Genomic DNA, 26,043 nt, shown 5'->3' with positions numbered 1-26,043 from the left:
ATCTCGTAAACAGATAAATCATTAAGCTAATTAGAGATAATGTTGCCAAGAAATGCAGGGTATTTATTGACCTGCTGATATAGTTATTTACTACCTTATAGCACTACAATTGAAAGAGCCTTATTAAAGCATTTATTATCTTCATTGTATTGCTCACATATTAGGTAAACAATTACCATGTGATTTTCTTCACTAATCCAGGGACTGCGACATATGGAAGTGAAATGCTTTACCGACTGTCATTCTCTTTGCTTTCCATAGAGTGGTTTTACCCCTTTGCACATTGCCGCGCACTATGGAAATGTCAATGTGGCAACTCTTCTTCTAAACCGGGGAGCTGCTGTGGACTTCACAGCTAGGGTATGGATTAAAATAGTTTCTCATTTTAGATAGCAGTAAATGGACATTTTACTAAAGTAAAAATGAAAAATAGTAAAAGTTTGTTTCTCTTTCCTTGTCTGGATCTGTGCTGGATATATTAGATTTTTCATTTTTTTCTTTGAATAACACGAAGTCATCATGACCAAATAAATGAAAAATAAGAATGTGTAAATTCACATGTATACAAATCATTTGCAGCAGTTAAGGAGGGTATTAATTCTGACATCAGTGTGAGTAGTTAACATTTAAATATCACTCCGTGAATCATGAACGAGCAGCTTCAAGTCAATAAATAATTAAACTGTTAGAACATTAAGTATCAAATGTATAAGTACATTTATACAGTGTTTTAAAATTATGGGGCACATAATTTGACAGAAAAATGTTTTTAATGAATTGAGAGTTTGCTCATATAAAGAGTCTTACCAAAATATATAACAAGTCCTCATGTTGCATTATATATTTAATGGTAAGCTTTCACTGGAAAGAATTCACTTACATGATAATTATAAACAGTATACATAATATGAATCAGTAAATGCAATATTTTAATATTTGTAAAATTATGACATACAAGAAGTCAGGCACACACTCTTGCCATAATGATGATAGAGAATAGCCAATAAAGTAAATAACTATAATTCGTATATATGGTGTTTGTCCTGAGAAGTCTTCTGTATTGAAACCGTGTTGAGTTATTTTCAAGTTGGGCTTCATACTTCATATTCTGAAGAAGGTGTTTTTAAGAATCATTTTTCCAATGGCTATTGAATATGTATATTTGCATTCTATTTTGAATAGAGGAAACTTCAAGATCCCAGAATCTTTCAGTGCATGGATACTGTAACAAGGAAGATAGACTTTGGCTAGGGCTCTGTCCTAAGTAGAATTTGAAATTGTTTTTCTTAGGTGAAAGCCCTCCCTTTGCCTCTTGACAATGTGTACAATGTAATGTGTATATTTGATACATATGTTGTAGTTATGGACTGACTTAGTTACACAGTTTCATTCCATCTTTCATCCTCTAACTATAGTGCTGTGTGGTTTGTGTGCTTTTTTGTCCCATAAAAATTAAAGACATTGAACTTTCTAGTAACCTTGAATCATATTACCACATGGGTCACAGCCTTCATTGTGCCCTCTAACACAAAGTCTTCACCGTCATGCCCTGTCATACCCAACATGCTCTTGTTTGGTCTTTCCATGGTGTAGAATGGAATTACTCCTCTGCATGTGGCTTCCAAAAGGGGAAACACAAACATGGTGAAGCTCTTACTGGATCGTGGTGGTCAGATCGATGCCAAAACTAGGGTGAGTGTCACTGTTCTTTCAATTTCCTACCATTTTGGTTTTTTGTATTCCTTAAGCAGGCACCTTAATACCAGTCCCGAAATATAAGCAATGTGTTTTCAAGGAAATTACTTTTTTGGATTCGATTTAAATCTCATACAATTATTAAAGATTTCTCATTGTCAAATCGAATTAGTGTTTGCTCAAAAGTGCTGGGGAAACAGAAGGCTAGCCCCTCAATGAGATGGTTTGTCATGTCCTTGCTTATTTGGGGGAACAAAGATGAAAAATTGAACTGAAGCCTCTCTGATTATTAGCTATACATTTCAAACACCCAAATTCATGAGCATACATTATGCTATGAGGGTGTGGCTTTGACATAAACTATGTGAATACCTGTTGATAATCTTTTGCTTCTCACTTTCCAATTTTTAAATTGTTTTTCTCAAGTGATTATGGTTGTCGGGCCTGAGCAGGAGTTCTGCTGTATGCTTGGGGAACAAAGGCATCTGGTTATTATGTTGCACCTTTACTCATTCCAATTTGGTAAAGAGGCAGTGCCCTTCATTCATTTCAAATTTGCTAAGTAAAATATAAATCTAAGTTTTATATATTCCCAACAAACAGATGATAAGATAGGCAGGAGAATACAGTTGTTCAACTTGCAGGCTCTGAAGGCAGACTATCTGATTTCAAATTTACTTTTTTTACTTGCTAGCTGTACGATATTGGCAGTTTACTCATTACCTCTTCTGGACTTAGGCTGATATGTTTGTAGGAAAATTAACTCTTAGATATTATTATTTATCTTTTTGAAAGTGGGGTGGGTCAATTACTTAGCTACTCATAGTTTTTTATTTTGTTACTAAAATTGTATGTAGTTACTTCCTTAAACATTAAACTCGTTCTTCAGTATTAGTTCTCTGGAGTAGATTTGGTTAATCACAGACTTTAGCAAAACTTTAAACATTCCTATAACTTGAGCATTTTGAAATATATGGTGTGAGAAGTCTGTAAAAGATAGTAATGGGATATGTCCCTTGTGATATTTTATCTTCACTTTGTTTAATCCTGGGACTTTATATTCTCATAGTCAAAGGACTAAGGATCAAATCTAGTTCCTTTACAAATCTTGAGGGTAGCAAATGTTTTTATTTATTAAGCCTTATTGTCTTTGAGCTTCTGGGTACTATACCAGTCCCAGACTATAAATTCTGTTGGTTTTTTAAAAAGATTTTATTTATTTATTTGAGAGAGAGAGAGAGTATGTGTGCACATGCACACAAACCTGGGGAGGGGTGGAGGGGGTGGGAGATAATCTCAAGCAGACTCCCTGCTGAGTGCCGAGCCAGTCCCCAGGGCTGGATCCCAGGACCCTGAGATCATAACCTGGGCCAAAATCAAGAGTTGGATGCTTAACCAACTGAGCCACCCAGATGCCCCCATAAATTCTAGTTTTTAATGACCTCAGGAAATGTTGCTTTCTTACATTTCTCTGAGACATTTGGTCCAGAACATCTATGTCATATTTTCATGTGGGAGTTCTGGAGTGGTTTGCTTTGTCTGTTAAGATCTTTGTTGTGCTGTCTACTGTCTTTGCATCAGGGTTTTTTATGACTTCTACCCTTTGCTTTGTTTGTATGCCTTTTCCCTTGCTCTGTAGGTATGCAGAATTTGGAACAATTATGCACAATGCTGCATGCTTTGCCCACTTGTCCTTCATGTTTAAAGGAAAGGGTTTCTGTACCTCTTTTAAGTACGTTACTAACATAATGTCTCCCTCTGCACTTACCTCTCTGTTTCTGTTGAGACTCTAATAATTGAGAGTACCAATGGAAAGAAAGCACTTGGTAAATGCAACAGAGTTTTATCTTGGCCAATGTCTTAAGGATCCACATTATTCTTATTAATATTTTTCTGGATTATTCATTCATTTTTGAGATAACTGATTTTATTTTTATTGATCATTGCAATATTTGCTTAGTTCTGTAAAATATGTTCTAATTTGCATTGCCTACATACATTTGCATATGTAATTTAAGTCTAACTCCAAATAGGCAGTGCATTTTCATAAAAAGAATACTAAAATATGGAGAGAAATGGACTCTTGTGCTAGTTCTGCCATGAAATAATTATCATTAAGCAAGTTAGTCAAATGTAAGCCTTGGTTCCTTCTGTGAAGGGAATATTTGGACTGTATTTCATCCAGTGTAGCCTTTAGATATACAAATAAATTGAATTTCATTCAAGAATTTATAAAGCAAAAATAGATTTTATAATTGTATACATCGTGTGGATATTCTGTTCATTGATTCCTTAAAAGTAAATTAAAGTACTTCCTCATCTCTAAGGAGTAGGATTTTGAAAGCAGTTGGATTCTTTTAATTCTGTCTGTAACTCAAATACCTATATCTATTTACCAAAAGCAAATCAGGTAGGAGGTAATACTAAAATCAAGGACTGTGGTCTGGAATTGGGAGGCTAGTTCTGGAAGTATAATTTTTTTATTATTAAAACAAAGGAATCTGGTTAGCTTTTTCTTTTTCTTTTTGAATATATTTTAAAATAGAAAAATTTTACATTTACTTTGGACTATCTTTTTAGTTAGTACAATAGAGCTTCTATATAAGGAATTAAAAATAATATATTTTCATTCATTTCTTTATCATAGGGGTCTCAGTTTCCCTTAGCAATCATATTAGTCATAAACATTCTGAATCTAGTATATTCTACAAAGAATTTTCCACTTGATCTTCTCATTATTTTTCTCATTTATAAAGTTTTCATTATCTGGAGAAAAGCAAGATGTGTAGAGGCTTAGGGGTAATTAAAAAGATAGGGAAGATTAAAAAATTAAAAATTAAAAAATTAAAAAGGAAGATTAAAAAATCTTCCCCAGTTTCTTCCCTACTTTTACCAGCACTTTGTCAATCACTGAGGCATTTTGCATCTCATTGACATTCTCACCATTGACTAGGATCTAGTGTGAGACAGAGACATTTTCACCAGAGCTCTGGTTTTCTGGTATTTGTACAACCTCATTTTAATGTTAAAACAGAAACTTCGTAGCTAGTTAAAAATTGTATTATTAATTCAGGTTTTATTAAGAGCATTATTCTTTTTCATTTTTAAACTTATATATTATTTAAATGGGGAGATACTCCATATAAGGTTGAAATATTGAAATACCTGTTGCAATGCAAACAATACAAGTATACAAAAACATTAAAAGATGATGAACAAAAACCAATGTATCAGGAAAAGGAACAACAATAATTAAAGCCACAATAGTGGCTACCAACTGTCATATGCATGTGATGTTCTAGAACCCTGCTAAGTACTCTACAAGTATCATTTTATTTCCTCTTCCTAACAATTTATGTTGTATTAACTGCTTGTAGGAAAATACATTCATTTCATTTCAGAAATGAGACTACCAAGGGGAAAAATGATTTTCAGCGGAGTTATGTAACTTGACCTTGGACACACAGGGTAGTAATTAGCAGAGCCTGTATTAATACACAGACTTCAGGACACATCTACAATCTAAGCAGAGAGGCAGGAAGGAAAAAGATAAGGAAAGAAATGGTTGTAAAAAGCTAATGCTGTGGATTGCCAGCTGGAAAAGTGGTGTCCCTCTACTGTTGACTGATCTAACCTTTTAAGGATTATCAACATAATAGTGTGATATGAACTGATTCTAGTGAAAAAAAGAAAAAAGAAAACTAGGAAAGGGACTCTGGGGGGTGGCGGAAGTAACCTTCAAACGCAGTCTGAAGAATTTAAGTTAAAGTTATTGAACAGATCATCGTCCCTAAGAGTTCATTTAAAAAATTAAGTAAAAAAGTCCTTGAATACAAAACCTTGATAAGATTTTTTTTTTTGGCAATAATGAGATACTGTACAGAAAATATCTGAGATCAATTCACATTGAGCATGTTGGGAAAATTGAATTTGATATAATTTTCATATCCTTTGTTAGGGCAGATAAATTGCATCAGAGTTAGAATCAATGTAATTCTTATTAGTCTTTGATGTTCTTATGGATTTATTATGTGTTCTCCATATTTTCCTATTGTTATTCTGAGACTATTTGAAGGTTTCAACGTGATTACACAATGAATATTTCATGCATTCCATGGAAAACAATACCTTTTCTAAAAATGATTAAAGGCAGAGGCCCCTCATCTTTCAAATGAGGTCGTAAGTTAAATGGGATAAGAAAAATTACCCCATTTTATACATTGTGAAGCTGAGCCTCAGAAAGAATCATCCATGGTGGCTAATCTGAGACTCACACCTGAGTCTGTGTGATTCCAGAGCCCAGATGCTGGACGATCGCATATAATGCCTTCCCTCGCGATGTTGGATTTCTGAAACTCTAGTTCTCCATGAAGCCCCCACCAAGAATCTGATTGAGAAATCAAGCTATATCTAATAGTTATATAATTTAAATAGCAACTAATGTTCTGTATTTCTACCACAAGGTATGCTATCAAGATACAAAAGCATAATCATCTTAATCGCTTTGCCTGCACAGTTTCTTTTTTTGGGCTCCTCTCTAGCAAACTTTAAAAGTAATTCGGCATCCCAACTACAGTAGTTAAATACTTTTTTTTTTTTCCTGGAAAGACAGTCTTTTCATGCTAATTCCTACATATTCAAAATTGCAAGGTCTATTTTGGATATTTAATATCTTAATACTAGCTAAGTAGATTTAACAAAACAAAGTGTCATTCTAACTCAAGGCCCTAGCTGAAAACAGAAAGCATTTGATCATTTGATCACTTTTGATCATTTGAATATAGATTATTAAAGGATCTATTTCTAACATTGTGGGTGGACCGTAGGGAAGTCACAAGGGATATAGTACAGTCTCCCTGGAACTAGCCATAGCAGGGCTCATTACCAACCCCAGGCCTGCAAGGAGAGAGGTAGGGTACCAGAACTTCAAAGGAGAGAACTAGATGGCCAAGGCTGCTTTGGCTGGAGCATAAACTTTGGTAAAGAGACACAGCCAGGCTAAGGAGATCCTTTACAGAGTGGCTTCCCTGTCTTGCTGCATTTTCCATACCCAACCAGAAGCCAGAGGGCAAAGGTAGCTAGCTCCCTACTGCAATCTAGAGAGCTTTTTCTGTCAGACATGGAGCAGAGGAGAGAAGGGCAGAGCATGGATCTGGAGGGTAAAGGGAAGATATCTAGCATAGAAATCCCAGAATGTTGGGACAGAAGAGTGTTGTAAACCAGATGAATTATATTTATTAGGAGGAAAGCATAACCCAGAGTGATGGTCCTGGAAACAGAGACATAAAAGATAGGCTATTAAGTTCTGAATAAATCAAAAGCTTTTGAAGAATTCCTCTTAATTGTTGGCCATCCCTCATTTTCTCTGACTGCTACCTACCTTCTCAACATCTTTCCCTAGGGCAATCTTTTTTTCCCTTAAGCTTGAAATCTTTAGCTAATTTCTGTACTCGGGATTTCACTTTCTCTCTCCCTTCTTGCCCATTGTTACATTTTGCCTGATATTACCCACCCACTCTCCTTTCTGGCCATGCCACCCTAAAGAGAAATAAAATCCAAAAGACAGAGGGAATTTGAGGATTGCTCTGGAATCAGAAACTACCTGAGAAGTATCAAGGTCAGCAAGTTGTATAAATAACATAACATGGAGTTGAGTCATAATTTTGTTTGACTCCGTTTTAATGCTATTACTTTTAATAACCAATTTCATCTCTGAGAAATAATTATGTAGTTTGGGTTGAAAAATGTGTGTGGAAGCCTTTAGAAGAATGTGAAAAAAAATGTCTATGAGCAACAGGGAGCGTTTTAGGAGGACTTATAAAAATAGCAACAATTCAAGAGATCAAAGATGGACAAATTAGATTAAGAACAATTTGGAGGTAAAAGTTATATTAGGACAACCAAAATGCAAACAGTTTAACGATATAGTCTCGATGCTGTGGTTCTAAACAAGTAGGGCTTTCAAGTCCGACAATTTACAACAAACTCCGCTTTCCGTCTTCCTGAATATGAAAACACAGGACCAGAGGCATGTTGTTTTACAGTGAACCTCTGCACATGAGGTCTCTCTTGCCCTCTCCCTCTCGGTTTCTTTCGTCTCTTTCTTTTTCTCTCTTTTGCTCTCTGTCAAGGTCTCTCACTGTCTTGTTTTCTCTCTCACTCTATCAATTAACAAGTAGCGATTCTATTACTGATCTATTGAGGCAGTAGGAATGAGCTCAGGAAACTTTCTCTTTGAAGTGGCAAAAAAGACAATGTTTTTTTTTTTTTTTTAAAGTTCACGCCAGCTTAATTCTTTAATTCTTTTGGCAGGATGGGTTGACGCCCCTTCACTGTGCTGCAAGGAGTGGGCATGACCAAGTGGTAGAGCTTCTGCTGGAACGGGGTGCTCCCTTACTGGCAAGGACTAAGGTGGGTCATTAGGAGTGAGACGGGATCTAAAGAAGTCTTTAAGCCACTCTTTTGAAAATCTCTGTTCTTCTTGAAATCAAAGCATCAGTCAAATGTTTTCTAGTTACTCAATAATTGTGTACTAAGAATGAGGAATATATATCAAACTGTTGGAAAATTATTTAAAATAAAAAAATACATGCATTAAGATGTATTGATTGTATACCTTCAAGTTCTTTCTACGTTTTTATCTGCTACTCTTCCTACAGATGAACATTTGAATATATTTAAATTATGTGCAAATGAGTATATTGTATATAAATAAGAATATTTCTTACATCCTATAGGTTTGTACTTTTATGATTCTCTAAGATGCTGTAGAATACATATAAAGTTGTCTTTTAAAGTAGCACAATTAGCAATACAAGGTAATCTTTTAGCTCTCTGGTCTTTATCTCTTAGGCAATACTAGTAAAAGAAATGACTTACCAGTGGTGTTGAATAATTATACTTAGAATTAGTAGGTGATATGGACAGCACAATTTAGGGTAGGCCATCTGCAAAGAACCATTAAACAAGCATAGTGTTCTCTGTGCCTCAGCACATTTAGCATTTCTTGTCTTATGTCATCAGTCTGCTCAACCATGAAGAAAACTCTAACTGAAACCCCCACTGGGAGCTGATTTGTTGGAGGTTTTCATTATAAAATATATTTTACAAGCAGTATTACTGTACAAGTCCCCCAGTTTCTAGCAATACTTTGGGTTGCCAAAAAATAACAGGAGACACAAATAAAAGATAATCACACAGAACTGTTTAATGGGATATGCAGCAACTCTCAGATCCTCAATACAACAAAAATTTAGACAAAAGACAGTTCTTACATTTTCTCTGTATTCCATCTCTCCTATAGCCCCTGAACAGGGTTGTTATCAACTGAGGCTCTTACTAGGGTAAGCTGAGAAAAATAAGACAGCCAACATTGGCAGATCTTTTTCAATTTATATTGTAATTGAATATTTATTTGAAATTATTTGGAGCAAAAACCAGCCCACACATTTAAAATATGTGTAGAATGAACTTAATCTTTAAAGATGTGCCCTACAGGCCATGAAATGGTGACTTCAAATTGTATGTATTATTTTCATTCTCATACTGATACCATGAGAATGGTAGTTTTTTATCTTTATTTTATTTTATTTTTTTAAAAGATTTTATTTATTCATTTGACAGAGATAGAGACAGCCAGCGAGAGAGGGAACACAAGCAGGGGGAGTGGGAGAGGAAGAAGCAGGCTTCCAGCAGAGGAGCCTGATGTGGGGCTCGATCCCAGAACACTGGGATCACGCCCTGAGCTGAAGGCAGACGCTTAACGACTGAGCCACCCAGGCGCCCCGAGTTTTATCTTTAAAATGTGACATTTTGGGCTAACGCAGAGATAATTGTAGAAAGCTTTTTTTTTTTTAAGATTTTATTTATTTATTCATTTGAGAGAGAGACAGAGAGGGAGCATGGGGGGAGGGGAGGAACAGAGAGAGGGAGAAGCAGGCTTCCCACTGAGCAGGGAGACCAATGTGGGGCTCAACCCTGGAATTATGACCTGATGAGTCGAAGGCAGACGCTTAACTGACTGAGCCACCCAGCTGTCCCTGTAGAAAGTTTTGTTGAGTAAACTGATTGAAATTTAAATGGAAATGACAAAATTCCAGCAGTCATGTTACAACCAATAAAAAGCACCTATTAAATTGATTATAGGCCTGTTTGCTCTCCCACAAACTATAAAATAATCTTGTCTACAGAGTTCACCTATAATTGTCATATCACTAATGAAGACAATGGATTACCCAGATGAAATTTTTTTACTGGCCTTCTTATAATATCAAATATCATGTCTGTGTAAGGATCTAGCATAAGATGTCTGTGGCTGCATGATTATATCCACTTTTATTCAGTCATTCATTTATCTATTCATCCAGCTATCCTAGTAAGTAGCTACAATGCACCAGGCAGTGTTCTGATCACTAAGGAACCATCAAGATAAATGAGACACAGTCTGTTCAAGAAGCTCAAAATTGAGTGGGTAAATGGGTAAGATAGATAAGGAGATAATAACAAAAAGTAGAGCTATGTTCAAGGTAAAGAACACAGAGAAGATGAACTAACCAGGTTGGTAAGGTGATGCCATTTTAGCCTGAGAGTGGAATGGGCACCTAATGCCAGACTATTCTTCCACTTCCATAAAAACTCCCAGTTTTGAATCATCCACTCTTCCTCCCTGAAGCAAATATTCATCTATCTAGTTGTCACTCCATTTTTGAAAATGCTAGCTCTTGGCAAACTATGACTCTTCTCCACAGCCCCTATTCTAATTCATGATGACTTTAATGATCTTAGAGTAGTAGATGAGCTTGCTTGTTGGCCTCCCAGTTTGGTAGCTGTAAACCCTCTGGAATTTCTGTTCTAACCTCTGACTCTCCAAACACTGCCTCTATGTTTCAGTTACCTTTCTCTGGGACCCCAACTCCAGAAATGTGTTTATTTTCCCTGAGTTCATCAGCCATTGTTTGATTGTCCCTTATTCCCCTTATTCCCTTGCCTCTGCCCAACGGAACTATTCATTCCACTCCCTGACATACTCATACTCACTTGCTATATTTTACCCTGATTAAATCCAACTCACATTCTTGCAGCTGAGTGTGGTGGCCGAAAACACCCAACCATACTGCCTGGGCTCACTTTAAATTCATGATTGCTAACCTCAAGTTGCCCTCTAATGCTGCCTGACAATCAGTATATTTCCCAAGTGTATTTACTCTCGTTCCCTGCTACCTTATTATTCTATACTTTTTTTCTTTCTTTAGACTTCTTAGACCTCTTTCCTTGTCTTCACTTTCCACAACACTGAAAAAAATTGGAGCAATCAGCAGAGAATTTCTGTAGACTCTTATCTTCCTATCTACCCAATTACATGAATCAGCCCATACCATATAGTCTACGTTCTCTTCTCTTGCTATCATCTGACACAGTTGCTTGTTCCTCCCTTCTCAAAACACTTTCCTTTCCTTATTTGCCTTCTACAACATTACACCCCTCTGTCTTCACTTCTGCTCAGTCTCCTTTCCTGTTCTCTCTTCACTCCCAGGTCTCAGAATGTTAGAACCCCCAGAGCCCACTCTTTCTGTTTGTTTATCTGTAATCACCAGGAAATCTCAACCAGTTTCATCTTGGAATCACAGACCTATACCTCTGAAACAAATAATACATTATATGTTAATCTAAAGAATAAATAAATAAATAAAATTTTAAAAAACAAAAAATTAAAAAAAAATTTTAAATACTACTTATACACTGATGACACACAACTCTGTAGCTCCAGAATTCTGTACTGTAGCTGTCAACTCACCAGGGCTGTCCAGATGTCCTCTGTGGATCTCAAATTTAGTAAATTCAAAACTCAGCTGCTGATATTTTCCCCACCCCAATTTCTTTACACCTTGTAGTCTTATCTCAAATAATGGCCATCCCATTCTTTCAGTATCTCAGGTCAAATACCTCACGCAGTGCTTGGCTCTTCTCACTCTTCATAGTGTTGTCACATCTTCCTTCAAAATATCTCATAATTCAGCAACTTCTCATTACCACCACCCTGGTCCTGATCACCATCATCCCCACCTGGATGATTGCAAGAGACTCTAATTGGCCCCCCTTTTTTCTCTTTTAACCCTGTTCAGTATATTCTCAACACAGCAACCAAAGTAAACCTGTTGTCCTGTACCTTCCACAAGCCCCTCATCTCGCTTGGGGTGTAAGTCAAAGACTCTATTCAGACTAGCAGGTCTGTTACCTGAGTTCCCCTCCTTATTCACCCCTCTTATTCACTTGCCTTTAGCTGCATTCTTCTCCCTACTCTGCTTGTATTTGCTTTTCCTCACCCTGAAATGTTCCCCCTCCAGATCAGCAGGACCCACTCTCTTACTGTCATCATGTCTTTCATTAAAACTCACCTTCTCAGTGAGGCCATTTCTGGCTAGCCTATCCATAATGCACTCATATACACAACTCCCTTGGCCATCCTATGATTAATTTTCTTCTTTACACTGGTGGGCTTCTGACACACTATCTATTTTAATTTTTATTCTTTTTGAATTCTCTGACTACTACCCAAAATGTGACCTTCCTGAAGACAGGGGTTCCCTGTCTGTTTAGCAAATATTTGTAAAATGTAACAAAGAATTAAATGGTGAAGATTTTATTTTCCACGTTACTTTTAAATAGATCAAACAACATTAAAGATTGATAGAGTATCAGAGAAACATGCCACACAACCCTCTAAACATTACCAAGGCCTGAATTTTTTCGACACTTTGGCCTTACGCTCTCTTCCCCCCAATGCATAAAATACCTTTTTATCAACCTGCTGTTCTTTCTCAGTTCATTTTATGAATTTTTTAAATATAAAAGCAATAATTATGAGTGAAGAGTGTTTCAAAAACCAAGAAAGTATATTAATAGTTTCAAAATCACATATACTTCCACCACCCATGAACCACCACAATGAAGATTTTGCTGTATTTGATTTTAACTGTCCCTCATTGTTGAAATCACCTTCCTTGTTGAGAATATTGGGCCTTCAGCAGATTCTGGCTTTTTATCCAGACACAATTTTTGCTTCTTTGAATGTAATGACTGCCAAGTTGGATACTTGGTCAACAGTTATTTCCTAGTGACTATATTTGCTTTATTTACACTGATTATTAAGGAAAGACCATATTCCACTCATTTTAATGGGCAAATATTTTCTAATTTAGTTTCTTCCCTAATTTTACATATTTTTTCTTATAAGCTTAATTATTTAACTTTAAAAAATAAGAGTCTCACCTAGACTGATAATCCTCAGTGAATTACCCTGCCATCTTGTGTCCCTGGTATTGACCTTGTCCAAGAATTAAGACTAAAGCTGTTTTGGGCAGATCGCTGATAATAAGTTTATGTTATCCTCAAAGTTTAAAAGTTGGGATACATGGTCTACATTTGCCTCATACTTTTCTAGCTCTTATCTGACTGCTTTCTCCAAGTCCAATTCATGTCTCATGATAGGAAAAAGGAATCATAGAATTTCAGAGCAGCATGGGTCTAAGAGATGATCAAAATATCTTTCTTTCCCTCACACACCCACTTGCTCCTCCTTCATCTGCACCCCCTCCCCATTTAGAGGTAAAGAAACTCTTGCAGAGAGACTAAATGAATGGAATTGAATACAAATAATTTGAGCCTCGGCTCTCACTTGTTTTATATATCTAATATTGCCTTAATAATTGTGAGATCCATCTGAATTTTCACACAGTACTATGTATTCATTCACAAAAAGCATATTAATTTGTTTTTGCCTAAGAATAGTATAATTACGAAACTAAATGTTCTCTTAGTTTCCCTCTGTGCCCCACATAAACCACTGCATCTGTAGATGTCAAGTGGAGATTATTTTTTCCTCTGCTACCAACTGTGCCAGATATCAAGAATTGACTTTGCTGTGTTTTACAACCTGGAAGCCATGGCTGAAATGTGGGCTTGTTTTGTTTTGTTTTGATGTGCAGAATGGGCTGTCTCCGCTTCACATGGCTGCACAGGGGGACCATGTGGAATGTGTGAAGCACCTGTTACAACACAAGGCACCTGTTGATGATGTCACCCTAGACTACCTGACGGCCCTCCATGTTGCTGCACACTGTGGCCACTACCGTGTGACCAAACTCCTTCTGGACAAGAGAGCCAATCCAAACGCCAGAGCCCTGGTAAACCTGGCCTAGTCCACATTAACAGAATATCGATCTAGACAAGTATACCACAGGGACTGACCAAGGGCACACCAGCAAAGCATGGTTACAGATATGTAGTTAATTCTGCTGAGTTCGTTACCTCCCACAAGTGGCCTGCCTACTTCATGCCTTCACAGTTTGCTATTAAATGATGGTGAGCAAGGACAGATTTAGGAAAACACCAAGAAACAACATTTCTATGTTGTTTAGAAACAACATTTCTAAAACTAGCGAGCTGCAGATAGATATGAAACCTCTGGAGTGATAAGCAATTTTAAATGGAAAATAGATTGAAAAGAGGAAATCATAAAATAAATTCTAAACACCTTTATATAGAGTCAGAATAAAAGTATGAAAAAATTGAATGTTATTAATCTCTATTTGGAAAAAAAAAGGGTTTAAAGTGGTGAACATATTTGACCATTTAAGATAGAGGAAAATGTAAGCCTGTATAGAGTTCACTTAGAGAATTTCCTTATTGACCTGATTCCCTAAACACGGTCTAATGTAAAAGTGATGCTTAGCATTTTACTCCTTCAGGAAGCATTTTATATAAATTATTCCAGGAATTGCTCAAGAGAAACCTACGTGAGGCTGTCCCTAGAGTAGCTTCTGTATTTCCCAAGGTCTAATATTGAATAAATCTTCCTTCCTTCACTTATACTCTAACAATAATCATTGGAAGTATTAGGCATGTACTATTTATGCTCTTGTTTCCTAATTCTCAAACTAAAAGCAATCCTTTTATCCTATACATTTACATGGTTAAGGCTGGTTAAATTAGTCTTCAGATAACATTTAAAATGAGAATGCCATAAGAATTATTACATCATATATCTTATTTTTATTAGAAAATTTTCCATTGGAATCCATTTATTCCTAATTGCCCAGGAAGAAAATATACTTTTAGGGTTATGTGCAATTATGAGAGAATACTTATTTTCTCATAAGGAGGAAAATACCCGTTTTCGATTGGGTAGTGGTCAATAAGCTTATAAAGCATTACAATCTCATAATTAAAAATCATTTGAGTGCTACACAAGCTTTTGGCTATATATGTCTGGCTTACTACATAGCTCATAAACAGGAATGACTTAACAAACATTGTGAAGAGTAGTAAGTCATTAGGTTAAGTGTGAGAACAGCTAAGTGCAGAAAAATATTGACTGACAATCAGTCCCTACTGGGACAAGCAAAATAACTTACTGGAAGGATAGGTATAACTATTTTATGTGTAGGGATCATTGTTCAAATAAAAATATAATGCTTACACGTAAGGATTAAGCATGAGACTAGTTAACAAATTTTTATGTAATTCTCCCCAATTCCTACACATTGCCCAGTTTGGAAAGTTAAAAATTTCTTAGAGACTTCTCCACATTCCTTTGCCTCTGACAGATATCTTCTTCCAGTTATTCCAGAAATTCTCCATTCTTTTCTTGAAAATATTCAAGGACTTAATAATCACTTCTTTATAAAATAAAATGTTTCTGATTGGCATTTGTTATAAAAAACTTTTTAATGTAAGAAATATGACTTCTGGGTGTAAAATGTTCTCAGCGTAGTGATTTCTGGTAATATACAATACCTTACAAAAATTTATTAATGGAAGATATATTACTTTTGAATATGAAAAATTATTAATGTAAATAATGATTTCTGCTAATTTGCAACACCCCTTCCCTGAAGAAAATGGTAGCAACCCTGAAACATTTATTGTAGAGACAGTCACACCCATAGAGTGTTGAAGTAAAACAGACCAACAGTTTGTAGGCTTTAAGAAATGGCCTTTCATCCAAAAAATACATGCTTATCTTCCATGCACCTTCAAGGCATTTCATAACCCAACCAATCAGTATACTTGAAAACACCTTAGAACTTCTAAAGTATCATTGTCCCTCTAGTTTCTTTCTTTGCAGAGCAGGCCCATGTAGCTTCCTTTACTTCTGTTTTTCTCGATAACCACACAAAAAGAATTATATACAGGCCCACCACATCGCAGCCAAGTTCAGTGCCTACAGGAACACACCCCCCTTTTCTTTCCAAATCCCAGCACCTACAGCATCCGAAGAAATGGTTAACATTACGTGACGATGTAACATTATTGCCTGCAATGTGCCAGCATGGAGTTGTGTGAGGATCGTTTCTGCATGCTTTCAACTAACTTGATTGTCTTTTGCACAGAATGGTTTTACTCCACTGCACATTGCCTGCAAGAAAAACCGCATCAAAGTCATGGAACTCCTGGTGAAATATGGGGCTTCAATCCAAGCTATCACAGAGGTAGAACAATGTTTCAGCTTGTCACGAAACATTCCTTCTCTTACTACTCCTATCCCTTCCTGTTGCCCATCTTCTGTCCTCTTCACTCAAGTCTTATTTATCTGAAGAAGTCCCCAAAGCCCCACCGGTGCAGAGGAGTAAAACTGCTGTTGCTTTGTTTCGCAGTCTGGCCTCACACCAATACATGTGGCTGCCTTCATGGGCCACTTGAACATTGTCCTCCTTCTGCTGCAGAACGGAGCCTCTCCAGATGTCACTAACATTGTGAGTATGGCTTGGGTCAGAATAACCACAGGGAGAAAGAGCGAGAGGAAGAGAGAGTATGGCTGTGTGTAGGGATGTTTGTGTGTATGTCATCAAAGCGAGCGGCTGAGCTTTGAGCAGAGCCTCTGTAATCCCAGGTTACTGAAATACTCGCTAGAACCTCGCTAAGAAGAAATGGGTTAGGAAAACAAAATGGGAGCTGCGGAAGCTGTTTCAGCTCCCTGGTGCAGACGATTACACAGGCATCTGAAACACGTTTATGAAAACAAGATACATTTCAAATGAAGGATTGGTTGGAATAAAATCCAAAGGACTCACGCCAGTTGCTTGAGTGAATTGTGTTCCCGGTAATTTTGATGAACATGTCAAGTCAGTACCACAATCAGTCATAGCAAATGGTTAACCAGAGATAGACCCAGAGGAGGGATTTTTACTTGATACCAAATTCTCCCTCCTTCGATTACATGGATTTTTCATTTTCTAATCTTGATTTTTCATTTTGATTTGATTTTGTTGGCTAGAGTGGAGTCCTCTCTTATCTCAAATAAATATACCATTGAAGCTTCCTCCTCTATCTTGAAATGAGTGTTAGTCTTCAGACAACTTTTTTTCTGCCAATAACTACTGGATATCCCGGAATTCCTCTACCTAACTGAAATTAGAATTTTTACTTCCAACTTCCTAATTATTTTTTTCATTTTCTTGGAATCTGCCCCCTTAAACTTTGATCATTTAATGCAAATGTTCTCCTTACTCTGCACAAGATGTAGTCATGTATTTGAAGCTCAACAGGGACCCTGGAATATTGAGATTTTTTTTAAGTATGCAATAGAAATAACTCTCCCCAAATAAACATCAGTGCTTATTGTTGAGTCATGTTTTCAAAAGCAATGATGGACTATTGTTGTTAAATTTTGGTGTATCATTCCATTTGAGTTGTGAAACAGAATGTTCAATTTCACTTTTCATTTGTATTCCCTCTCACATTCTCATTTCTTTGCATTTTGTACACTTTCTGTCCTAAAGTTTCTGATACATGGACAAAATCCATGTAAAATAAATTTATCTGTTTTCAATATTATTTAATACTCTCTCTTTATATAATTCACAATTGGAGCATAAAACCATTAAATAATTGAAATATAGTCTATGTTTGTTTCCCTAATTAAAGTTTAGGGATCCTAAAGTAATAATATTGTACATTAATGTTTAATTACTCCATTAAGATAAGAATAATTTTAAAACATGCCAATTTGAGTTGAATTTCTAGTCACTTCTTAGAACTTTAAAAAGAAATCAACATCATCCTTTTTTCTGTGCAGAGATGATGACTACCTCTCTTTTTTAAACTGAAAGCTGTTTGAACCAGTAACTTTCCAAAAAAGTACTCTGTATACTTTTCCACTGTACTTTATTTTCCTTATTTGCATTTCATTGCCTTCAGGATCAAGGAGCAATGGTGATACTGTGTTAAATTATGTTATCATATTATAATGGAACATATACAAGTATATTCTATGTGATACTTTGTTGAAATCCCTTAGGTTAATATTTTTGAGGGGAGAATTTTGTAAAATCATTTAAGAAAATCCACATGAAATTGTTGTGGGATTCTGTGGCCACTTTTAACTTGGCTCTTAACTGGCCAATTCCAAATCATTTTGATGGTTATGGATTTACTCCATATTCATATGCTCCCCTTCTGCAAAAAAAAATGTGCTATAGAATACCTGTAGATTTTCAAATAAAAATAAATAAAATATCAATTAAAACAATAAAAATATTTATATCTTCTAGGTTCGTAAAACACCCAAGTTTCATAATTGCTATATCAAACTTAACTTCTACCTGCCACTCATTATAAAGTTCATTTTGTTTTATCTTCTCATTTGTCTATTACACATTCTTTCTCTTCAGTCCCCTCAAAACAAATACTTGAGAGGCACTTGCTAATGTAATCGTCTCCTCAAGATATTCCTCATTGTTTTTTTGTTTGTTCATTTTTATTTTTGTATTATGTGTCCTTCAGGGAACAGATACCATGTAGATAGATAGGGTTGCCAGATAAAATACAGGACTTCCAGTTAAATTTGAATCTGAAATTTGAATTTCAGATAAATAACAAATAAATTTTTTTCATATATGTATGTCCTGTGCAATAGTTGAGACATAGTTATACTAAAATAATTATTCATTGTTTGTCTGGAATTAAAATTTAAGTGGTCATCCCGTATTTTTGTTTGCTAAGTCTGGCAACCCTACATTTAGAGGAACTTAATTTCTCTAGCAGTGGAAGGCCTGTGAACTTATACATTCTCAGGATATGAGAATACAGCTACTGAATCCAGAACTCTGTGCAGGTTGATTAAGAAACCGTGTGAACACTTACTGCCTGCTTGCTGTGTCGGAGTTGGTCATTTCCTGACCCCAAAGTACCCCACCCTTGGAGCCTTTGTGTGTTGCCTGAAATCATGTTGCATTTTTGAATGCAATGCTGTCTGTTGTGCTTTGATGCTTTCCAACTGATGCAGCCAAAGTGGAAGTCAATGTAGCTGTCGGCAAAATCAGTTTTAACAACTGAGAAGAGGGGCATGAAATTTAGTACCTGCTTTGGACGCAAGCATACCCATTCTCTTGCCAGTCTTGTTTTTGTCTCAAAATTCACTCCAAGTGTGAGAGGTACCAATAACTCAATCATGTGCAGATATTATTACTGCAAGGCTTCCTTTCCAGAAAGCTCACAAATGCACTTTAAAACCTAGAAAGTTGAACTACCAGTTATAATACATCCATAATCCAAAGTATTCATTGCCAACCATGGGAATAGAAAACTAAGCACTTTCGGGGCTGTCTAGAGTACCATGTGATGTGTTACCAAGTTTTCTCATATAAAAATGAATGGACTCATGGCTAAGTTCACACTTCATATTATGTTTAAAATTTCCCCCAATACTTAAAGTGAATGAGCTTAAGATAAAGAAAACAAGGGTGTTGAGTAAGATGAGGTGCCCAACAATCAAGAAATGGAAGTTACTAAAATAATATGTCTGTATATATTTTTTATATCTTTATAACAGATCTTTCATTTTTTATTTATACTTACACATAAACAAGGGTAATATAAATATATAAGGATATGGGCAATTTACAATAAAAATCAGTTACCCCAGAGTCATTAAATAAGATTGAACAAGACCATTGCCTTAAATTGGAGAGATGTGTGTGTGTGTGTGTATACAGATATATATAACTTTGACTATAATGTTTAATACTTTAGATGAGGTTTTATATCTAACTCATTAATTTCAAATGTATAAATAGCATAAAAATAACTCATTCCAAGTATATAATAAGGATATTGGAAATATTAAGGCTAGTATTAGAAACATTTTACATTGTGAAAACCCCTTATTAATAAAGTTTGGCTTGTAAACTAAACATATGAATCTATCATTAACTAGGTACTCATGATGACTCTTTGACTTAACTTCTTATAAAGAAATTTATTTTTGTCTTTATTTGTAGTAAAATTTAGTAAAATTGCTATACTTTTATAAGACTTAGAGTAAGGATTTGAGGGCCTCTTGTTGTTGTTGAATAGTTAGACCTTAACTTCATCTATTTAGAGACAAGTTTTACATGATATAGAAAATAAGTTAAAAGTCATGGTTGTCCAAAGAGGAAAGATCTTGCCATATACCCGAAGTTTGAAGACAAATATTGCTATTCCAATTATGTGATTTTGTAAGCCAACACACACTCCAGATACATTTACTTTGCAAAAATCAAAACATCATTAAACAAGGCCATTAGAGGATAAATGAATTATCAACAAAAAGAAAAAGAATATTAGAGTAGACGTCCAGTTTAATGCTTTCAAAATCAAATCATTTGAAATGAATTTTTCATAACTTCATAAGGAATGGGTCTCAGATACTAGGAAAAAAATGAACTGTGAACTATGTACCAAACTTAAGTTGTGCAAGGAATCAGAAGAAATAATTTACTGGAATTAGAAGTATCCAATTACCACAACCAACTTCAAGATCAATTTAGCTTATTTGGAATGGTTTACTTTACTTGGTTGAAATCAGTTTTATTTTCTAGAATAGTTGTGGTGACTAGAAGTAATCATTTCTGTTCCAGTGTCTTGTTTTTGTTTTTTTTTTTTAAATAACTGTAAAAATGTTTAGAAGAATGAACCCCTGCCTTCTTCAGAACTACATGGGGTTTTAAAATATGTTGATTAAAACAAAAACAAAAACTTTCTCTCTTACAGGCCATAATTAACAGGCTTCTCAATGACAAAATTTCTTTAATCTAACCATCATCCTTCATGCTACAGCCTAAGCTACCATATCCTGATCGGTGTGCTGTATCTTGATGTGGCACGAAGATACTTGATGAATGACCTGATGCCCAGTGCTGCCCACCTCAACAGATGCTTTACTCATCTCTTGGTAGTTCTCTCAAATAACTGTCTACAATTGAATATGTTCATTAATAATAGGGGGACATCCTGGGCAAATCAAATTTCTTATGTAAACAGTCATTGTCTAGCCTCATAAAACTAAGACAAATCCAATGTGAAATAGTTTATTTCAAAAGTAAATTTTGAATTCTGAAAAGGAATGGCTTAGGTATGGTACAAATGATGTGATTTTTTTGCACTGTGTTGACCTGATCTTTGGCATCTAGAGTTTCTCCTTAAAATGGGATCAAGTTGTAATCACATAGTCAAATGTGACGATGACAGATTTTAGGTTTGAAGGATAAAAGATGACTTTGTACCACTTAAAGCAGTTTAAGTTATGCCAGATTGACTATGAAGTTAAACCTCAGGGTGTACTGGATGTTTGGGTAAGTTCATTTGTTTGTCATGGACTGGAAAAAATGAAATAAATATTTGTTTTATCCTTATGAAGACGGAGAAGATACAAAACTGTATTTTTCCAGACTAAGTAATTATGAAATAATGATGCCTTTTCATAGATTTCCTAAACCTTTGGATTGATTGCTGAATCTCACAAAAAGGCACATTTTTATCCTTTACCATAGAGAGCAGTGGGTTTACCTATGACTCAATGATCTTTGTTTTCTGGCAGCGTGGGGAGACTGCATTGCACATGGCAGCCCGGGCAGGGCAGGTTGAGGTGGTCCGATGCCTACTGAGAAATGGTGCCCTTGTCGATGCCAGAGCCAGGGTAGGTGCTGGTGTTCGGGGTTCTCTCCTATTGTGTGCGTGAGTTCCATCTTTAAGAGAGACTGCTATTCTTCATTTCCCTGATTTAGAAATGCCATGGACTGTAAGAGAAAGCATAAATTCAATAGTTTTTCCAGGCAGAAAAGGCAACGGTATAGTAAATAAATGCAATAAAATGCACCCCAATTTCAGAAACATAACATTTGAAAAAAATATATAACTTAGTATCTAAGAAATGTGGCATTGACTAACCTAATAATTTTTTAACCTATGAAAATGATTTTACATATATTTTTCTTTTCATGAATTAAAAAAATGACCTATGTTATAGAGATACTATGAATATTAAAATTGATTTCATACCATAAAGCCAGTCAAATTTCCAGACATTACTTACTAGTTACTTAAAAACTAATTACACTCAAAGTTTTAATATTGTACTTTTATGTGTTTTATTTTCTTCCTTTCTGTAATGAGTTTTACTTTTCTTCTTACTCTGATTTTACATAGTTAGACATTCTGCTCTTCTGCTATTCCAAAAGAGAAGAATTTTAGCCCTGGAGATTAGTTGATCAGATTCTCTTATTTCTAATTGGCTTCTAATCCCTTTATAGGTTGATTTCTCCTTCCTTTTTTTTTAAAAATTCACTTTCCAATTGCTTTTTTCACCTTCTTCCTCTACACTGAATATACTAGTAATTTTTATCAATATACTATATCTTCAGTTTCCTTTTCCATGTCATTCCATTACCTTTTGCACTAGCATCTTTGGGATTCTCATAGAATATTTGAACACTTTCTCTTCTTCAATATTTGATGTACCTGAGCGAGAACTCACTTCAGCTTGAATTGTGCCATCCTGACTCCCTTTTGGAAATGGTATTGTATTGGAATGAAAGCATCTGGCTAGAGTCCTACACGTTGTCATTTCAGGCAAGTCATTGAACATCTAGGTCTTTATCATTAAATATGTGGACTTAGAAACCTTGAAACTCTTTTCCAGACTTTCTTAACATTCTCTGACTCTATGAATTTAATAGCATTTTTTCCACAGACCTTCATGAAAAATCCAGTGAAACATGGGGAGTCTTGACATTAGTCTTTTCCTTTTGGATTTTATCTGCCTTTTTTATCCATTGTGTGAGTAGTATAATTTATGTTCTTTGGTAATCATCATTGTTATTTTGCGTTCTTATATATTTTTTTATTTTTTATAATAATTTTTATTATGTTAGTCACCATACAGTATATCCTTAGTTTTTGATGTAATGTTCCATGATTCATTATTTGCATAACACCCAGTGCTCCATGCAATATGTGCCCTCCTTAATACCCATCACCGGCCTATCCCAATCCCCCACCCCCCTCCCTCTGAGGCCTTCAGTTTGTTTCCCAGAGTCCACAATCTCTCATGGCTCATTCCCCCTTCTGTTTACCCCCCCTTCATTCTTCCCTTCCTTCTCCTACTGATCTTCCTATTTCTTATAGAGCTTTTGTTGTTCAAATTGTATTCTTCCCAGCTGTGGCATTTTTCTTGTTTCTCTCCCACCTCAAGACTATTTTTTAAGAGCAGTTTTAGGGTCATAGCAAATTGTGAGGAAGTTACAGAGATTTCCCATATATGCCCTGATACCACATGTGCATAGGCTCCCGTGTTATCAGCTTTCCCCACTTGGTACACGTGTTGCAATAGATGAACACAGATCGACACATCATAATCCCCCAACGTCCATAGTTTACATTAGGGTTTACTCTTGGTGTTTCACATTCTGTGGGTTTGGACAAATGTATAATTACATGTATCCATCCTTATCATGCAGACTAGTTTTACTCCCCTAAAAAACTTCTGTGCTCTGCCTAGTCTCATTTCCTTTATAGGTTACCTGGCATTCAGCTATTTAAAAAAAAAATTATGGTGAATCAATGTACTCTGAGTATCATGAAATTCACTCTTTTTATCAGAAATTGTGATAATATTTCTGGTAAATATTTGTAATCCATATATAATAATAAAAGGGTTTCCTGTTTATCTCTCAAAATAAAACCCTTAATATTTGTCTATGTTCAAATTTTAATTTATTTTTAATGGAAATATGCTTATTTTCATGTATCTTTATCAATTTCTTAATGTTATTATTTTAACCTGCTATTATTGCCATATGCTTTTCAGGATACCATCTGAAACCCCTTCCTTCAAACCACTGGCTACAGACTCTTTACTTTGAAATATTATAACATTTATGCATTTTTAATTTTTACACATAAATTCCATCAATTCTATCATTTTAGTGTTTTTTTATTTTTGTTTTTGTTTGAAAGAGAGCACATGTGAGTGTGGAGGGGCAGAGGGAGAAGGAGAGAATCTTAAGCAGGCTTCATGTGGGACTTGATCCCATGACCCTGAAATCATGACCTGAACTGAAATCAAGAGTTAGTTGTATGCTTAACTGACTGAGCCTCCCAGGCACCCCCAGTTTTATCATTTTACTTCTTTTTGGCAAGTACATTTAGTACCATGGTCTACCTATGTAAATAAACGTTTTTAATTTTTTATTCTTCCTTATTTAAAATATCATAATTTCATGAGCCTTTGTTTTTTCAGCTCTATCACCTATTCTAAGTTGCAACTAAAATTCCTTCCATATAGCATCCTTCTGGTTGCGGACAGGAGAAACTACCATAGCCTGGTAGAGCCATGCTACGGAGCCATGCTACTGAAAGCTCATTATGCATGACATTACCTGGGGATCTTGTTAAAATGCAGAATGAACTCAGTAGTCTGGGGTGAGGCCCTAAATCTGTATTTCTAAAAAACTCACAGGTAATGTCCATGTTCCCGATCCTGGGATTATACTGAGCAGCAAGAAGCTAAGGTTTTCCTTTTCACATGTTCTATTTTAAGTTGTATTTTCACCATGAGTTTCTATTTTTTTTTAGCCCTTTAGGTTTGCCTGGAAATCTTTGATTTAGTTAACATTTGTACAGTGATCTATGTGTCATAAAGCATTTTAACACAAATTATCTTATTTAACACATAGAGCGACTATGTGTTGTAGGGTGACTTAGAGTCCCGAAATCGAAAATTGTGCTGTCTTGCCTGAGGTCATGGAGTTAGAAAGGGTAAAAAAAGGATTCCTCCTAGATTCTGTATCTTTCTCCTAGCTTTTTTCTGCCAACATCATGATCTCCTTTTCAGCTGTAAAGAGAGCCCTTATCTCTCCTAAGCAAACAACAGGATTCTAATTAGTCACATTTCCCACCTGAGCTGATCGCTATAGCCAGGATATAGTATCAAGCCTGGGCTCCATGCCCATTCATGTGGTCCATTCATGAAGTGGAGTGAGATGATTGGCAGCCCCTCCAGAGCCACATGTAGTGGGGGATGACCTCTTTCCCCAAAGGAGGGAGGGCTCTTCCCAGAAAAAGGGTGTAGGGGGTATTTAACAGAAAAATGAAAATCTATCTGTTCTGTTTTACCTCCTGGTTTCCCAGCACACATACCCACATGCATGCACTTCTGAAACTCTCTCTCTTAACCTAATACATTGCTCTATAATTCACTCCCTCCCAAAGGGGAGATGGTCAGCAATTATACTCAGTTACTACACTGAATTCCAAGGGTGAGATCTCTAGATAGTCTGCGTTCTCCTTCTTCTTCTCCTCCTCCTTCTTCTTCTTCTTCTATTCTTTTTTTAATAACAATTCTTTATTATGTTATGTTAGTCACCATACAGTACATCCTTAGTTTTTGATGTAGTGTTCCACGATTCATTATTTGCGTATAACAGCCAGTGCTCCATGCAATACGTGCCCTCCTTAATACCCATCACCAACCTATCCCAATCCCCCACCCTCTCCCCTCTGAATCCCTCAGTTTGTTTCCCAGAGTCCATAGTCTCTCGTGGTTCATTCCCCCTTCTGTTTGCCCCCTTTCATTCTTCCCTTCCTTCTCCTACCAATCTCCCTGCTATTTCTTCCGTTCCATAAATGAGTGAAGCTGTATGATAATTGTCTTTCTCTGCTTGACTTATTTCACTTAGCATAATCTCCTCCAGTCCTGTCCATGTTGCAGCAAATGTTGAGAATTCGTTCTTTCTGATAGCTGAGTAATATTCCATTGTATATATGGACCACATCTTCTTAATCCATTCGTCTGTTGAAGGGCATCTTGGCTCCTTCCACAATTTAGCTATTGTGGACAATGCTGCTATGAATATTGGGGTGCATATGGCCCTTCTCTTCACTATGTCTGTATCTTTGGGGTAAATACCCAGTAGTGCAATTGCTGGATCGTAGGGTATCTCAATTTTAACTTTTTAAGGGACCTCCACACTGTTTTCCAAAGTGGCTATACCAACTTGCATTCCCACCAACAGTGTAAGAGGGATCCCC

At 35.9% G+C, this 26,043-nt stretch overlaps 1 protein-coding gene across 49 annotated transcripts in view; it reads left to right on the top strand.

Moving 5' to 3' along the window:
- The window catches only part of ANK2 (ankyrin 2), a 629,716-nt gene that overhangs the window by 500,235 nt on the left and 103,438 nt on the right, over nt 1-26,043 (top strand). For 45 of the 49 annotated variants that reach the window (XM_034671321.1, XM_034671324.1, XM_034671320.1 and 42 more), the window contains 7 exons: nt 262-360; nt 1,594-1,692; nt 8,008-8,106; nt 13,680-13,877; nt 16,086-16,184; nt 16,350-16,448; nt 21,554-21,652. In XM_034671321.1, the coding sequence (XP_034527212.1) occupies nt 262-360; nt 1,594-1,692; nt 8,008-8,106; nt 13,680-13,877; nt 16,086-16,184; nt 16,350-16,448; nt 21,554-21,652 (792 nt within the window). The remainder of the gene's footprint in view (nt 1-261; nt 361-1,593; nt 1,693-8,007; nt 8,107-13,679; nt 13,878-16,085; nt 16,185-16,349; nt 16,449-21,553; nt 21,653-26,043) is intronic. The other 4 variants (XM_034671360.1, XM_034671330.1, XM_034671358.1 and 1 more) reach the window with 1 other exon arrangement.

The sequence above is a fragment of the Ailuropoda melanoleuca genome, chromosome 11 (assembly GCF_002007445.2).
Source record: "Ailuropoda melanoleuca isolate Jingjing chromosome 11, ASM200744v2, whole genome shotgun sequence".
Lineage (NCBI taxonomy): Eukaryota > Metazoa > Chordata > Mammalia > Carnivora > Ursidae > Ailuropoda > Ailuropoda melanoleuca.
The sequence above is the reverse complement of the archived record's forward strand: the minus strand, read 5'-3'. Positions and strand labels throughout refer to the sequence as shown.